The sequence below is a fragment of the Triturus cristatus genome, chromosome 6 (assembly GCF_964204655.1).
Source record: "Triturus cristatus chromosome 6, aTriCri1.1, whole genome shotgun sequence".
Classification (NCBI taxonomy): Eukaryota; Metazoa; Chordata; class Amphibia; order Caudata; family Salamandridae; genus Triturus; species Triturus cristatus.
Genome location: NC_140589.1, coordinates 709,203,342 through 709,221,598, shown reverse-complemented (window position 1 = coordinate 709,221,598; position 18,257 = coordinate 709,203,342). Strand labels below are relative to the sequence as shown.

General features: G+C 44.0%; 1 protein-coding gene across 3 annotated transcripts in view; it reads right to left on the bottom strand.

Annotated features, from left to right (window-relative positions):
• Positions 1–550: 550 nt before the first annotated feature.
• Positions 551–18,257, bottom strand: part of PPIL6 (peptidylprolyl isomerase like 6) — a 171,850-nt gene continuing 154,143 nt past the window's right edge. For all 3 annotated transcript variants that reach the window (XM_085611192.1, XM_085611191.1, XM_085611193.1), the window contains exon 8: positions 551–1,969. In XM_085611192.1, coding sequence (XP_085467318.1) covers positions 1,858–1,969 — 112 coding nt within the window. In that variant the 3' untranslated portion in view covers positions 551–1,857. The remainder of the gene's footprint in view (positions 1,970–18,257) is intronic.

Sequence of the window (18,257 nt, the reverse complement as noted above, 5' to 3'; positions counted from 1 at the left end):
GCAAATTGGCGGAAACAGTTCCGCCACCAATCTGGAAACCTGCAAAGGCATCAAGTTCAGAGACAGAGACAATGTCCATCATGGTGTAAAGATTATTTTGTGGGTGTATAAAATTTTGTGTGCTTTTACCCATTATTTGTGTGTGCACTTGGCAATTGCATAAAGTCATTGTTCTTCTTGTTGTTTACCTTCAAATGTTTGTTTATATTTTGGTAACGAAGGGGGATGTGTGGTGTCCTGGGGTGGAATCTGGAACACGGAGTGCGTGGTCCAGATTCCACACAGGGACAGTTGACCCAGGCTTGATGGAGGAGCTTCACGGCTTATCTCCTTGTTTAAATAAACTTACCTGGACTTTATGTTTGGATCCTGTCATTTCTTCCCGACAACTTTACATACTGGCAAAGCATGGGAGTGCCATGGGTTGGAAGGCAATGGTAGCGCCGAGCTTGAAGGTATGAAGGCAGGACCTGTGCATATGGACAGAGGCTGAAGTGACAGCGATCTTACTGCAACAGATATAACGAACGAAATACACAGGACACTGACTGCAGTTCTATATCGTTTTATTTTTCTTGTTAATTATCTCACCGCCTGCAACAAATTTGACTATGGAACAGAATAATTGGCACTGGATTGTAAACTGTTTCTTTGTTCTTACTTTTTATGTTTTTGTTTATTCAATGATTTTCTCTTTCATGCTCCAGAATGCAAGGCACTTCATGAAGCAGTATTCTGAATTCCGAACTGCATCCTGTAGAGCAACCATACTTATCTACTGCTGTATGCTGTTAGGATCTAGGACTATGATTTGGTTTCATGTGATTATGCTTTGAACAGGACGCACCATACTCTGTAATCTGTTTACAGTCATTATCTGTTTAAAACCAATAAATAAATATTTAAAATAAAATAAAAGAATCCATTATGATATGCACTATTTCCAAGTAAAATAAATTTAGTACGGGCTAATTACAGTCAGAGAGGCTGTCAGATCGAATTCCGCATACTGACCAGTGTTCTGATGACAACAATTAAAGGCACACAAGTAAACTGTGTATTTGAGAATACGTTTACAGTGACAATTTGCACTTTGGCCAGTGGAGCAAACCAGAGCACCAAGGAAAACCGTCTGGTAAATATCATTCGATGTGAAATGGTAACAGGTTGCTGACAGCTTGGCCACTGTGGTTTGAGTGTTTATCTCCCACACCTTCAAAGCTGTCTTAAGTTTGAATGACGGTTCATATACTGTGCTTGATTCGCCAGTACCTTTTATTAAAATCATATCTTCTAACATGTTTCTAGGGCGTTGACAGCTTCCAACCAATTTCAAGGGTTTAAAAGGTTTCACAATTGTTTAAACCTTGTATTGCCATCACAAACTAGTGACTTGCCACTTTTGGAGGATAAATTGAGTGGACTAGCTCAATCTGTGGATCTGTAGAATACTGGAGTAAGAATCACTAGTAAAGGTCTCACTACACTGCTTCTTTTTGCTGAACTTCATTTTTGAATACCTGGGTCCTCAGCAGCTCTCATATACCAATTGGAAAGCACTAACAGACAGTTTATGGAGTGATCTGTATACTTGGTTACTATTATTCATAAGGTTCTTAAAATTAGAATGATGTAACAACTATTATTGCTCTTTCTGGAACAGTTACCTCACACAGTCGTAATAAAAGTGATGATTTCCGATTGTCATTAAAAGTCTTAAAGGTGAGACATACTTTTGACTTTGCTTAGTTACTCCTGGTAATACAGAATGATTAGCTGAAACAGAAGTATGCAATGATTTTAGAAGAGTACTGAAGAGGTTCAAATATTATATTCAAAGGAATACAGTATGTAAAGCTATGGAACATAAACCCCACATTCCGTTACTACACATTGCTTTATTGGTCTTTCGTTGATTGTAGGTACAGCTTCTAGTTTCCGAAGAACTTCAGTGCCTTCAACCAGTTGCCTGAAGTAAAGCAAAATATAAAAGTTTTAAAATAAAACTTGCTAATTTGCTTTCTTTATGCTGTACACAGAGGAGGATATTATATTAGTAGCACAATAGCCTTGGAAAGCAAAGAGTATTTTTCAACCGAGAGCTATACCTGGTCTGCCACTCTGTCATCTGAAAACAAAATGATCTAAAGTAAGAAGAGCCATGTGTGGCCCATATTACACTGAATTAAGGTTGTATTCACTCAAAACAGGAGCGATCCAAGTACCCTTCAAGTCAGTTACCACCATGTGTTGCTTCAAGCTCTAGCTTCCCAACAAACAATTGTCTCGGCGGGTAGAACTACGAAACACCACTTCTTTCTCCATCCTAAATAATCAAGATCAGGGCAGGGGAAAATGAGCGGAAACATTTTTTCCAGGCTATTCAAGTCTTGACTAAAGGCTGTGTTTGATCTCAAATACTCAGTAGAATTTGGGCAACCATCTTGACATTGAGGAAGCTAAGTACAGACGATGCCTCAATGGCAAAACTGAGGGTTGTTTGTTGTTGATATAAAACCACACACTGTGTCTTGTTTCTTGGAGATCATGAGCCGTTTGTGTGCTGGGCTGAGATTGGGCCCAATTCCTTGTCTGGGAGTAGGGGTTCAATCTGGTGGGCTTCCTGGATGATCGATCTGCTATGTCCCCTACTGTTTCCTCAACATACTTTGTTTGCTTGGTGGGGTTCCCCATCTAACCCTGGTCCTCCTCTATGACCAGACATGAGGTAAGTAGCAGCCAAATGAAGGTTCCGCGGGGGCCGGGGATGCCTTAAGGATGCGGTGAGGACGAGGCAGTGAGGATTATTTTGGATGCAAGACTGAGAAGTTTTGGGTCTTGAGAGGGTGCACAGCTACCACTGTGCTGAAAATTGTGGGAGAGCCTTCCTGAGGAGCAGGCACATGCATATGCCAGGCAGGGGGCTTGCGGTTCATGCTGAAGGTTAGTGCACTGCGCTGGCACTGAACACTTTGGGGAGTTTTTTGGTTGCTAAGTACTGCTAATACTGCTTTTATCACTGCTTTTTTAAACGTTTTAAATATTGAACTAAATCTACTGTTCTCACCTTGCATTTGCACTGCTGCAGTTTGTTAATAGGAGAAGGTGGTATGTGGGGGGAAATTGGACACTGCGAGCCGCCATTTTGGTTGGCGCTCCAGTTGCCAGTCGGTCAGAATATGAAATGAAGCCCGGGATACGAACGCACAGTGCACGCATGCAACGGGCGTGCTGCAGGCGCTGGTGCCGGAACGGGCCAGGAACAATGATTCTACACAACCAAGTAAGGTATACTACTTCTCCTCGCAATTACTAGCCCTTCTGTGAACCCCCAATGACAGTTGGGCACATTCAGTTGATTTTCTTAAGGGGGAAAACCAGTGCAAGCACTGCTCTATGCCCCTCCCCTGGGCCCAAAGTCAGAAGACCATGTTCACTTCTAGATCCGGCTGGCACATGTTCATGATCAATTATAGATCATTCTTGTGCCATATGTTGGAACTGTTCTCCTTCCTAGGACTGGGGGATCTCTTATTCAACTGTCCCAAATGGTATCAGGGCCCACACATGAAAAAGGCCACCTACTTGACCCCTTTTTTAATGATTTTCTGTAAAAAATACAAGACCAGTTCCCATTCATTTGGTCGGACCATTTTATAATCCACTTGGTCCTGGAGCTACTATGCTCACCCCCCACCCCAAAGACCAATTACCTAGAAAGACCGCAACTGGTCTAAACTACATGGCAATACTTGGAAACAGGCCCTTAATACTAGACCTGATCTGGCCTCAGATTCTACAGTAGCTCTCAGTGGATCAAACATTCACTCAATCAACTGATCCCTATAAAAACCCACACCAGCTGTGCCAAAGATAAATTAGCCCCATGGCATACACCCAAACTATGGACTCAAAGGCAAGAGTGTAAAAAAGCCAAGAGGATATGGAAGAAAGACTATAGTGAGATAAGCAAATCAATATACCGAGGCACCATTAGACAATATCATTCTGAAATTAAAATTGCCCAAGCTGCATACTACAACGAACAAATCAACCGCGCCTCCAACTCCCTGCACAAAATGTTCCAGATAGTTAAAACTTTACTTGAGCCCCCTCCAACTGTCTGACTATCGAACCCCCAATCGCCAAGGTGCAATGACTTAGCAAGATTCTTTTAAAAAAAATAAAAATCAATGACATTTATCTAGCCTTCGAAGAGCCTGATCTAGACACAAAACTCATACTCAACAGAAACAGGCAGGAAAGTAGCAATATCGCATTCACTAACTTTCCCAACTTGACACTAGATAGTGTATCGTTCACCCTCAGCAAAGTTAAATCAGGAACACCACTGGACCCTGCCCCGCCTCGCAATCTAGTCTAGGCAGCAGAATACATCTGACCCACTTTACCAGAGATGCTAAACCCTTCCTTAGCTGAAGGAATAGTACCTGCGGCATGGAAACAGGCTATCGTAAAAGTACCACTCAAAAAGTCCAGCCTAGATCCTCTTGAGTCAGGAAACAACAGACAAATGTCGCTGCTCACTGTATTGAGCAAACATGTTAATAAGTCAGTTTCAAAATTCCTAGAAGATCGGAACATTCTGCACCCCTCTCAGACAGAGTTCCAACCTAAACATGGTATGAACACCTGGCAGTAGTAGAGGAAGGTAAAATGATACTAGACTGAGGAGTTTCAGCGGCCATCATTCCCTTTGATCCAAGCCCAGCCTTCGACACGGTCAACCATGATATTCTCATCAACAGAATCCACAGTGCTGGAGTACCGGGATGACCCCTTGTCTGGCTTAACTCCTTCCTGAGGGACAGGACCTTTCAGGTCTTCGAGGGATGCTGCACCTCAGACACCTTCCCACTGAAATGTGGAGTTCCACATGGCTCCTCATTAAGCCCAACACTATTTAACCTATACATGCGTCTGCTGGTAGACATTGTTCTACCATTTGAGATTTCTATAATCTCATACGTGGACGACACACAACTGGTCTTTTCTTTTACTCACAATCAAGACCCACTTTTCCTTTCTTTAGGTCTCCTTAGGCCCTTGCCTAGAGGAAGTAGCCCAGTGGATGAACTGCTCATGTCTCAAATTAAACAGGGATAAACAGAGCTCATGATCCTTGTCAATACTTCTATTCCCCTACGAGCCTGGGCTGGCCGGTTTGCCCTCCCCCACCCCCAAGATGGCTGTAAAGAGTCTTGGGGTATGGCTGGACAAACCCTTGACCATGGATATCCAGGCAATAAAGCTAGGGGCTATCTGCCACGGCACCCTCATGATGCTCCTGAACATTCTCTGCCTGCTCCTCTCCTCTTCATAAAGGATAGTGATCCAGGCACTTATCCTCACCCGCAGGGATTACAGAAACTAATTATACCTGGGAGAACTTAACACTGTGATAAGAAAACTGCAGGTGGTACAGAACTCTGCAGCTCGGATTCTGCATAATATTCCTAAGCACAAGTCAGCCTAGCAAGCCATGATCTCTCTCCACTAGCTACCAGTAGCCCAGAGGATCAAATATAAAGCCCTTTGCATTGCTCTTAGGGCATTCCTAGTTAAAGGCCCCCTTATCTCTTGACCCTTGATCTAACCCTATACTCCAAGCAGAACCTTGTGATTTACCAATACCCGTTGGGCCGTGGTTACTACCTTCAGAAGAGCAAGATGCGGAGGACGGTCCTTTGGTCACCACATGGCCAAACTCTGGAACTCCCTCCCCTACACTTAGGATAGCCAACAAGGAACTACCATCCAGAAACTCCTAAAAACATCGTTATTTGAGAATGAGCCCTTCCAGCACTTACTGGTCAGTCTGTGCCACACTACTAGCGCTGGGATGCCTACGGGTAGCTATGCGCTCAACAAATGCCACATAGATAGATAGATAGATAGATAGATAGATAGATAGATAGATAGATAGATAGATAGATAGATAGATAGATTGTTTGTAATGCACCACTGCTCAAGAGGAAGTGCTCATGATGGGGCCGATATCTTGGGCCTGCAAACAGGAGGACTGAATGGACCGATATGTACATACAAGGGTATCTCGGGCGGGCACCAGGTCTTGATTTGGAGGGGATGTGGAGAGTCATGTGATCAGTATGGGTTGGGTGGCTTTGGCATTGAAGCAGTGGATGACTGGGTTATGTCCCTGCTGTTTTCATTACAACCATCATGTGCTTGGTGGTATCCCCCATCCATGATGGTGTTGCAGAGGATAACTGGGCATCACTGGAGTACTTGGTTCCATTTGGGACAGGGCAGTACTGGGTGCTGCAGTGACCTAGGTAGTGCTGGGGCTGGGGCTAGTCCTCAGAGTTAGTATTCCATTGCTGGTACCGGCAACACAAGATGTGTGGAGTGGGTCGAGGATTGGACAGTGTTGGTGGCGTGAACACTGCTGCTTCCCTTAAGTACGGATCAGGGGCAGTCAGTTGGAGCTGCAGGTATGTCTAGATGGTCAGAAAAGAAGCAAGAGCTGGTTATGCGGACTGATTTGGGTCTTGTGCTTACTCATCTACTTGTATGGTACACTGCTTCAACTTCCACTTCTTCCCTAGTGGACAGTCCTAAACACACATCGGCATAATCTGGCATTCATTGGTTATCCAACAGCACTCCCACTCAACAATATCATCATACATCAATGTGCCAGATACATCTTCAAGTGGCCATCTTCAGTCCACAACGTAAGACAGAACCCTCTTACTCTCAAACACACACCCCAAGCACTAAAAGAGAAGCCAAACAGCAAACACAGTTGACTGATGGTACTCCCAGATCTGTCTATAAGGGCGACCAGATCGAGAATGTGCTACGTCTCTAACTTGGTAATGTTTTGTTATGTCCGTCCCTCTGGCAATGGTGTGTTCTGTAAAGCATTGATCATATTTTTATACATTGTGTCCTCTGTTTTCCTTACTCACCCCTATGTCCCTCTAACCTATTGCATTGCCCTTTCTTTCCTAACCACATCATGTATTCACTAACAGTGGTTAGAAAATAATCATATCTGATTTAAGTTGTGCATAATAAGTAAATATATAGATATAACTATATCCTACATTGCAGCCACTGGTTACATATACACATGACATTAACAGAACATATATTTTGTCTGAACTTAAAATCACATCAGGATTTGCTTTAGGAGTAGCTGACAGGTACATGACACTATTTCGGCACTGTAAACATTCATAGATTTTTCGGCTCATTAGGCCACCACTACTGGTAAGTTGCTGCAGGGAAACAAAGCTGTAAAGAATGTGTCTTAATTGTTTAGCAATACGGCGAACTGTGACACATTGATTACATGGTCTCTGATTAACATGTATAGGAGATATGGGTCCATATGTATCAATGTTAGGTTTTGCGATTCTCAAATAGCGAATTTCTGGGAATCGCTATTTGAGAATATCAAAATGCTATGTATGTAGGATTTGCAATACATTTTGCGAATCCTACATATTCCTTAATTGCGAATTGAAAATTGCAATTCGCAATTAAGGAATACCTCCCCATTCATTCCTGTGGGCCTAGAGGCCCATAGGAATGAATGGGAAGACATTCTCAATTTGCGATTCTCAATTAGAGAATCGCAAATTGAGAATGCAATTTCAAGTGTGCCAAGGTGTCAAGAGGACACCGTGTTGCACCCCTGAAATGAGCATGGGTTGCACATGTGGCGCACATACATGCCCTAAGGGCATGTGTGTGCGCCACATGCCACTTTGAAAAATGCAAAAATGTGCATTTTTGAAAGAAATCGCAAATTACCAACAACCTGTAGTTGGTGGTAATTTGCGATTCCTTAAGGCCAAATTGCACTTTTTTGGTGCTTCTTACATTGCATTTAAGGAATCGCAAAATTTGCAATTCCTTAAATGCAATTGCAAAATAAGGAATCGCAAATTTTGCGATTCCTTATTTTGCACGCAGATTTGCCTTCATACATAACACTTAGCAAAATTGCGATCGCAAACGCCGAATTTCGGCGAAATTCGGCGTTTGCGGTCGCAATTTTGCTTGATACATATGACCCTTCTTTTTGATAAACTTCTTTTTATTGTGTTTTGCGGCATAAAGAACAATATCAGGAATAATATACAGCAGTGCAGTGAACAAGGCATCAGTATCGGCAATCAGGAAAGCATCAACAGGCAAGTGCAAAAACCCTCCCGCCCCCTCCCATCCCCCGTCCCCCCCCCCCCCTGCGCACCCACCCTTCAAAGCAGGCCCCCCAACCATTTCCCCCATATCTTGCGAAATTTTTTTGGGCAGCCCCGTGCAGTGTATAGCGACCGCTCCTGAGCTGCACACCAATCCACCCCTCTACTCCAGGTAGCCACTCTGGGCGGGTCTGGCTGTGACCACGCCGCCGCTATGTCTCTTTTAGCCACCATAAGGGCAGTGGTGAGGAAGTACTTCTCATTGCGGGACCCGTCCATCCCGTCCATGATGCCCAGCAGGGCCATTCTAGGCTCGTGGGGGACCTCCCAACCCAGGACCTCCGCTAGATCGGCCTCGATCGCTGCCCAGTAGTCCCCCAGACGAGGGCAAGACCACACCATGTGGAAAAAATCTGCCGGAACCTCCCCGCAGCGAGTGCAAGAGGCGTCCGCGCGGAGTCCCGCACGATACAGGCGGGCCGGGGTCAAATAGGCAGTGTGGAGGTAATAAAGTTGGATAAGCCGCAGCCTCGCGGAGGTGGTAAGCGACCGAGGGCCCATAAGGGCGTCCCTCCAGTCCGCCTCATCCAGGGGTCCCACCCAAGCCTCCCATCGCTGCTTTAGCCCGCTCCAATCCACCGGTGTATTGTTAATTAGGGATTTATAAATGCGGGATATGCCCCCCCTCCCAAGATACCCCAACATCACCTGGGCCTCAGGCGGACTATGGGAAGGCAGTCTGGAATCTAGAGGGACGTGAGCCCGAACCGCGTGGCGCAATTGAAGGTAGCGGTAGAATTGAGAAGGCTGCAGCGAGAAGCGGGTCCGAAGCTCCTGGAAAGAACACATGCGGCTTCCACGCCATATATCGCCCAGACAGGAGATACCGAGAAGATCCCACTGCCGAAAGCCCGTGAGTCCCACCACCTCCCGCAGCCACGTCCCGTGCCAAAGCGGAGTGAGTTGCGTGGACGTCCCCGACCATCTGGTGTGTCGCAAGGCCGCGCGCCACGCGAGAAAGGGAGCCCGCACGACGCCGGGGAGCGACAGGGGGATCGTTGTGCCGTAGAGCATGTTTTGGAACATATGACCCTTCTTAGGACAATAATAAACCAATGACATTTTCTGGCGAGTAAAAACTAAAACAAAAAAGAAAACACTCATTGAAGTACAAGAGGAAAGACAGCGTCCTCCTGACCATCTAAACACTTGGGGCCATATGTAGGTAGCCTAATACCGGTCGGTAACGGCCGATTTTCGGTAAATATACCGTTACCGACCGGTATTTAGGCTTTTGCTATGTAGGGGGAACATTTCAGGATTCGGTAATTTGCCGAATCGGTAAATTTACCGAATCGGTAAAATTACCGGATCGGTAAAATTACCGAATCGGTAATTTTACCGATTCGGTAAATACCGAATCCTGAAATGAGATGTAGGTGACACTCAAATGAGTGATGTGTAGGGAAAATAATTCGGTATTTAGCACCAAATATATGTTGGTGCTAAATACCGAATTCATTGCAAAAAGCAATATTTTGCTGGACTAACAGTGCCATGTGGCAGACATACATGCCCTTAGGGCATGTATGTGCGCCACATGTGCACACATGCAGGAATCAGGGGTGCAACAGGGTGTCAATGTGACACCCTGCCACCCTTGAATGTGCTCCCCCCATTACCGAATCGGTATTTACCGATTCGGTAATGAGGCATACCTTCCCATTGATTGAATCAATGGGAAGGTATGCCTCATTACCGAATCGGTAAATACCGATTCGGTAATTACCGAATTTCTCCGATTCGGTAATATTTACGGAATGATTACCTACATACGAGTTACCACTTCTTAAATACCGATTCGGTAAAGTTCGGTATTTAAGAAGTGGTTACTTGTATGCTACCTACATATGGCCCCTAGTGGTATTTTTTGGCAATACACAGAGGTTAGCATGCAAAAGTAATTTGCTAACACATCAAACAACAACGATCAGTATGCAAATAAACAGCAATGGGAACTCAAAATCTTCATAAGCTCTATAGGTACATATAAAGCACTCAGCCTTCATTCTTCTCATTTACACACCATTTATAGTCTTGGTGACTATTAACCAAAGAGATTCCAGGCAAAGGAGCAAAAAAAGAAGACAATATCGCCTTTGCTGCGGGAAGTCATACTGTGTAGCCATATGTTTTACCCTAGTCTGCCTATACATCCGAATGGAAAACTCCATACGGTCACCTTGTGCTACTAGACAGGGCGCTACAATACACTGTCTAACTAAAGCCTGATCCACAGAACTACATTTTGTTTAATAAATCTATGCATTCAGAAGAACTACTATTCAAATGTCTATAGATCTACAATTTTACAGGATTGACAATGATCTAGTCTCATTTTAAAAATAAAAGCCGAATGCAGGCCCACACAATTCTGCACTTAACGGCAAACTTAGTGTGTTTGCTGCCGTTTCATGCGCATACAATTATGAATGCAACATTTACATGAGTACATGTAGTGGTATAAAATCTGGCACAAATATCAAAGAAAATACATCTTTGTGCAAATAAAGCACGCCTGATGGCAAGGCATAGCAGAGGGCAACAGGTCACACCCACAGCTAATCACACACTGAAACACACACTTATCAGATGTTGTGACTCCTAGGTTAGCAACCACACCTAATTGTGCGCACTGCTTCACTGTACTGTGAGGAAATGTACAGACAATGCACCCTCGTACCCTGTCAAGTGAGAACGATTTTGTTTATATTCCGCAGATGGCAAATTTTCTTTTCATAATATAAGTTTCAGTTTGGTTTGTATAGTTTTAGAAAAGAAGTCTTATTGGTAACCTTCAGTGATTCTATCTCTCTCGTCTGCCACAAGATAATTTCCTCTCTCCTGTAATGATGCGATGATTGGTTCTGAAGGACAGCTTTTATGCGTTCATGACGTATATACATAAGATCCTGTAATTACAATTCTGGCTAAATGTGTCATAAGGAAGTTGTGATTATTAATTATTATTTCTAAACCTTGCTGTTGTAATAATGTGAGCAATGGCACGCAGGGACCCCAGAGCGCATACTCACATGAGATGTAAACCACTCCACCAGGGAATAGAACGTCAGTAACAATAACAATCTGTAGTAATGTGTGTACAAAAACAACTTTGTGTATGTGAATTGTATGTATTAGATATACACTTGGAAATACAATCCATGATCACGTTGACAGTCATGTTCAAACAGCAGAAAATACCAATAAAGAAATTTAAACAAAGAAATCAGATGTTGTGACTCCTAGAGCCCCTTCCCCTACTGCTAAACGACCTTTCAACTGAAAACCACCAAGATGCCTGAAGAGGAATACACATTTCACAGAGGCAGCATTGAGGTTGCCCATGCAGGAGGTGTGGGTGGGGTATCTTGTATGGCAGTGGTTCCCAAACTTTTGACTCCTTAGGACCCCCACTTAATCACTACTGGAAGACGGGGTCCCCCGAGCAATTTGTATGATTTAAATATCAAACATTAAACAGTAATTCAAAAACAAATAAACACAAACGTGTGCACACCAAACAAATACTCAAATTACTAAACATTTTAGTATTGTATATTTGAAAGAACTTGCAAAAATCGAAAACTTTTAATGGAAAGGTTGGTGCTGCATCTCAGCGACTCATTTTTCAATGTTTGGTTTTATTTTGCGGTACGACACTCCTGCCAGGGCCAGACTGGAAACCCAAAGCAGCCCTGGCAAATGTTGTCAGACCAGTCCCCATACAGAACACAGCAAGTGAAGCGAGTGAGTCTGACCACTACCAAGAGGGTCTGGGGGGGCTCTTCCCCAAGAAAATATGGGAAAACATGGTGCAATCTACATAATGTTTGTCATTATATATTGAATTGTATTAGCTTTTAAAGCATAGTAAATGATGACCTTACTCTGCACCAGGATACGACAATCATTTTTGGGGCTCTTCAATTATTTACTCACTATCACCCTCCAACAGTGCCTCTCATCTCTCCATAGCCCCTCTGTCACATGTATTTCATTTGTTTTATACCACCTCTCATACCAGTGTAGGGTGTCAGAGTACTTTACATCACACACATAATACAGAGGCAATGAATCATACATGTGTAAATGGTACATACGGCAAAGGGGATTATAAAGTGTAGGATTCATATGTCATCCATACCTGCAGCCATTTTTTAAGAGTGCTTAGTCTGGAGAAGCGCAAACTTGCATGCAGCTCTTTGATGGTAGTTCATAGCTCACTGTGCTAGATTATGATTGTAACTTATGAACTGAGGAGTAACAAAAGAATCTCTGTAACAAAAGTAGTAACCCACTGAGCTATGGAAATAAAAAACTGAATTTTCAATGTATGGTACACGTTCTTTGCAGCATGCATATTAACCATTTGCACTCCCTTAGATGACTCAAAGCTGCCACTGGACAAAGCTCCCATCCCTGTCCAGCAGGTGCATTAATCACTGCAGTTATCTTGACACTTTTATTGTTGCCAAAAACTGCTGATTGTACAAGGAACTTTGCAGTGCTTTTAAAACTGCTGCCTGCGGACCCCTTCGGAATTTATTATGGACCCCTGGGGGTCTGCGCACCACAATTTGGGAACCACTATTGTATGTGATTGACTGAAGAAATTATCAGTACTAACCCGGGTCTCCAACCAGCCCCCACCTCCGCACATCTGCTGATTGTACCATGTTCCTAAACATATAATCAAGTATCTACTGCTGTGTGTGTGGGTTCTCTTGGTCTGCATGAGCCTTATGCAGCTCTTCAGGTACCTCGTCTAGGTTCCCGCACATAGAGTGCAGGCACACGTCAGGTGGTTAGGCTCCACACATGACATGGAGAAGGAATGGAGTTCAGCTGCTGAAAAAACACTTGTGGCCATTCACTCATGGATTGATCCCCTAGCATTCTGGCAAGGGTCCCCTGTGCCAAAGAGAACAGACACAAAGGAAAAAAATAAGAAGTTTCCCTAAAGGTAAGGCATGAGCCACGCAGTACCGAATCAATCACCATAAGAGAAGCAGTTTTAATTCCGCAAGAAATGATGGAAAATGAAGAACTTGCAAGTATATCTATCAGTACAAGGAACCGAAGCATGGATATATGTGCTAAAGCATGCACAATGAAGGCTAAACAAATTAACAAGAAGATTGAGTAGCAGTTTCCAGCTCCATCATGCAATGGTAGGGTACCCACAGTTGGCAAAGTAGGGAGCCAGGACAAATTGTACTTAACTTATAAAGGTTCAAGTATGATCAACTCTTCTTGGGGACTGGTGGACGATTCATGGTTCTTACGCCAAACACACAAGTCCATCAAAAATCGATCAAGACAAAAACATGCGGACAACAGATTTTAATTTTTATTATTCAACTTTCTACAGTTGGGTTTCAAGAATACTCTAAATACAGATTGATGTCTTTGGAAAGGATAGAATTATCATTGCTGATACAGGAAGCAGAACCCTATCTGATTTCTGTCCTGCTTTTTTTCTCACGCTGTGGCAAATCAAAAGGTTCGAAATGTAGGCCATGACAATTAAACAAAGACTGCATTACTAGATCGCTCCATAGAGAGTCAACATTAGCCAATCACCTAAGAGTAATCACTTTACTCACTGAATCAGAATGGGCGCTGAACATTACTCCTCTTATCAAAAAGGCTTAGGAAGACCTCTGACGTTGGCGAACCCTGCCACTTAATCCACTCAGAAGGGTGGCACTATTTAGGATGATGATCCTCCCTCGATTCCCGTACATCATCCAAAATACCCCCTTCTACTATCCCGGGAGCTGGTTCAAAGAGATCGATGCCATGATCACTCTGTTGCTGTGTGGAGGTGGGAGACCATGTATGGATCTCGCCCGAGGCCGCATTCTGTCTTTTGACGGAGGCATGGGCATGACGGACCTATACCTATACTATTTAGCCACCCGACTACTTGTCCTTCATGACTGGTTTACCGGAGGATGGTCCGACCCGGCCTACAGAACCGAACTACGGGACATGGGCTTTCCCCGGATTCATGCCATCATGTATGGATGCCACATCCCTAAAACACTCTCAGCTGTGACTCGGGCTGTGATCCTGGCCTGGCGCTCGGCCCTGTGTCACACACAATGGAGCTCCAAATTGACTCAGCAGACGCCACTTTGACAGGGTAGGTGGTTGGCTGAGGTGTCGGCGTTGCAAGGCTTTAAACACTGGGACCACATTGGCATTTTGCAGCTGGGTGACGTATGGGTGGGAGATCACATAAGGACCTTCCAAGACTTGCAGAAGCGCTTTACCCTACATGCCTCACAGTTTTACAGATACCTGCAGATGCAACATGCCCTCAATGCGCAGATATCAACAGGCACCACACTCCCTGAATTCAGCCCGCTAGAGGCGCAGGGCATAATGGCAAATATGGGGATGGGTGGAATATGGCGTATATACCGTACCCTCACGAATAACAGCCCTACAACACCTGACTCACTTAAACTTCGGTGGGAGGGTTGGCTTGGTCCCCTGGAGGATGAGGACTGGCTGAACGCCCTCATGGCCCCCAAGACTGTCACTGCCTCCGCCAGGCTTCGACTTATCCAAATCTACTACCTCCATACTGCATATCTCACCCGGAGCGAATGCAAAGGGCGGGCTGCATGCCTCGTCCGAATGCACTCGCGGTGGACAACAACCAGCAGACTTTTACCATATAGTCTGGTCTTGTCCTCACCTTCTAAAATATTGGGACAAGATAGAATCTGAACTCACATACGTCCTGGGCTGGCATGTACCCCACGCGCCTCCTCCTGGGCATTATGGATGGCGAGACGGATCCGGAGCGGATAAATTACTCTTGGGGACGGCCATTATGGGGCCAAGCGCGATATCGCCATGGCCTGGACACAACCTGACCCCCCTTAAATAGCTAAATGGCGCAGAGGCGTGGACTGGTGTGCCACTCAAGAGAACCCTTGTTTGAAGCCAGGCGATGCCCGGCCAAATACCAAAAGATATGGGGTAAATGGACGAACCAATTTGGATAATGGGGTCCATAAAGTTAGCTCCTTACTTCTGGTGGACTGCTTGTCTTACTATGTGATGTGCTTGATTGCTCTGCATGTTGTATAAATGTTATTATCAATATACTTACAATGCCATACATATGAACCTATGTGCTGTGCTGTTATTGCTAACCATTTTTTGTTTTCTCAAAATCAATAAAGTTGATTATCAAAAAAATCACCAAACAGTAGTTTAAGCACAACAATACTTATGTTATCATTTGGGAAACCATTTGTGATGACTTGAAACCAATTGCAAGTGTAGAGGGGGTGGACGTTAACCTGGCACATGACCTGGAATGTGAAACATTGTAACATGGAATTATCCTATGCTCTTAGGATGGCAACGGAACTGAAATCAATGGCTGAATACTGAATTATTGTAAGAAACCACAATCCTTGTCAGGGTGAACCCAAACGTCACTGAAATTAACCTGTGCTTAATCCTCTGGTAGCTTAGCACAGGATCGGATACATGAGGAGGATAAGGCCTGGTCTCAGCTTACCTTCGGACTTAGAAGAAATGTAAAAAAAAGGTTCCTGAAAAGGTAGAGTTCAGCAAGGCAAAGCAGCAGGCAGTGTCTGAGTAGGAGGCGGCGTCAGGGAGCCACTGAATAAAGTCACAGTGAAGATTTTGACACTTTTTATGAAGTCGAAAATCTTCAGTGGGATAAAGTTGCAGGCTGTAGCCAGTGAGGGTTCCACAAGGCAGTATACCTTCGCCAAGAGGTCCAGCAGAATAGGCTTTGCTGCTGTGGAGAAGAACGTAGCAGGGGCTACTATGAAGTAGCTACTGTGAAGTAGGACGACTGGCGAATCACGGATCAGTTGGCAAGTAGGTCCCAGTCTTATGTTGGGTTTGTCACACGTTCTTGGAGGAGTACCACCAACAAACTATACAACGATGGGTTTAGGACCTGGGGGGCCACTCACTCTAGCAGAGGCCAGGTGCAGGGTTCAATGGCCAAGGCGCTTGCTATGTCTCTAAAGCTCACAAAGGACAACCAACTAGCCCGTGGTTATGAACCAATCCCTAGCACACGTAAATTATCAAGCTTAAGTGAGTGAGTCACAATTGTAACAGTGTAGAGGTAACCGGCGTGGGGGCAGTGAGAGGACGAGATTTGGGGTCGTTGCATACGTTGGGGACATGAATCACCTGATACTGTACGGAAATTTCTACACCCTCATGAGAAAAAATTGTATATACACACGCCGGAGGATCGATGTGAGTCGGAATTAACACCACACGTTAACGGTACTTAATTCAGCGAATTCAGCCTTGAAAAAGTCGCATGTACATAGAACAAAAAGCGACGAAACACGTGTTGGCTTTGGGCTTTCGACCAGTCACATGACTGACTGACCAAAAGAAAACTTCATAAGAATTAAAGACTGAAGAACTTAAAGAAACCGGCTGTGTACTGCGGATTCTTGATCTTTTTGTATCTACACTGTTACAATTGTGACTCACTCACTTAAGCTTGATAATTTACGTGTGCTAGGGATTGCTTCATAATTTTGTGCTGTAGCTTAGGCTACTGATTAGGAGAGGTGGGTGGTTCTCTCTTCCTTGTAGCACCGTCTAAGACTGTTTTTTACTAAATAATTACAGTGAATATTTCTTATTGTGCCCTGCCTATGCCAGATACCATGATTCTCTTTAGTATCAACTAGCTTGTGGAGTTATTTCTGGTGATCCCGGGTTCAAGGAGATGGTCCAATTCTCCTGCAAGTCAGTCCTTCAAGCAGCAGGGCAGTCCTCTGGTAGCATCAAGGTAGTCCTCTGGGTCAAGGCAATCCTTCCAAAGTCAAAGTGTAACAGCAGAGTCATTCTCGGCCATGTGACCCAGGACACTGGCAGAGGCAGAACTTTAGTTAGGACAGACACATGCCAATTTTCTTAAAAGTGGCATTTTCAGAATTGTGACTTAAAATCAAAATGTACTATTAAAGAAGATTTTAAATTACAATTTGAGTCTAAACATGACATTCCTACCTCCTCTCAGTCCAACGCTCCCACTTATTAAATGTAATAAGGTAACACAGTGTTAGTCAATGGTAGAGATAGGCCTTAAAGTAGTGAAAAACGAATTTAGGAGTTTTTCACTACCAGGACATGTATAACTTAAATCCACATGCCCTACTTTTGAATTACAATGTCCCTGCCCTATTTAGCCTACCTTAGGGTTAATTGATATATTTTGAAAAGGAGTGCTTAGGCCCGGCAAAAGGTTTATTTTGCCAGGGAGGATTGGCAATTTAAAACTACACTACAGGGTGCAGTGGTAGGACTGAGACATGTTTTAAAGAGTTACTTTAGTGAGTGGCACAGTGAGTGCTGTGGGCCCACTAGTAGCATTTAATTTACAGGCCCTGGGGGACAGCACATGCACTTTAGTACTGGATAGAAGTGGTAAAGTGCACAGAGTCCTAAAACCATCAAAAACAAATTCAGAAAACAGGAGGGGTGAAGGCAAAATATTTGGGGGGGTAGGGGAGACCACACCAAGCATGTCAGGTCTAACAATTATGAACCTTGGTGCTGGAACATATACACAGTCTAATATAATGTTCAGAAACATCACACAGTGTCGAGGGGCATTTAAACCCTTAATTACTGATATGACAGAGTCTTACAGTTTAGACCCATTGCTCCAAAGCAGTCAATGACATGGACTCTATTTTGCAAAAGTTGTCACCCTGATTGCCATTAATCTTGACCCTGCAGTGCAGCCACTGGTTAAGAAAGAGAAGTATACTGAGAATATTAAGGATCTTAAAGAGGCCAACAAAATATAGCTTTATTTATTGAAGATGCTTTATACATAACCCATGACAAACTGGAAACTCTTATGAAATTATTACAATCTGCCATTTTACACTAAGTCTCATGTCTAAAAATTAACTATGAAAATCTTAGGGCCATAATGCTACTGAATCAAAACCCATGGTT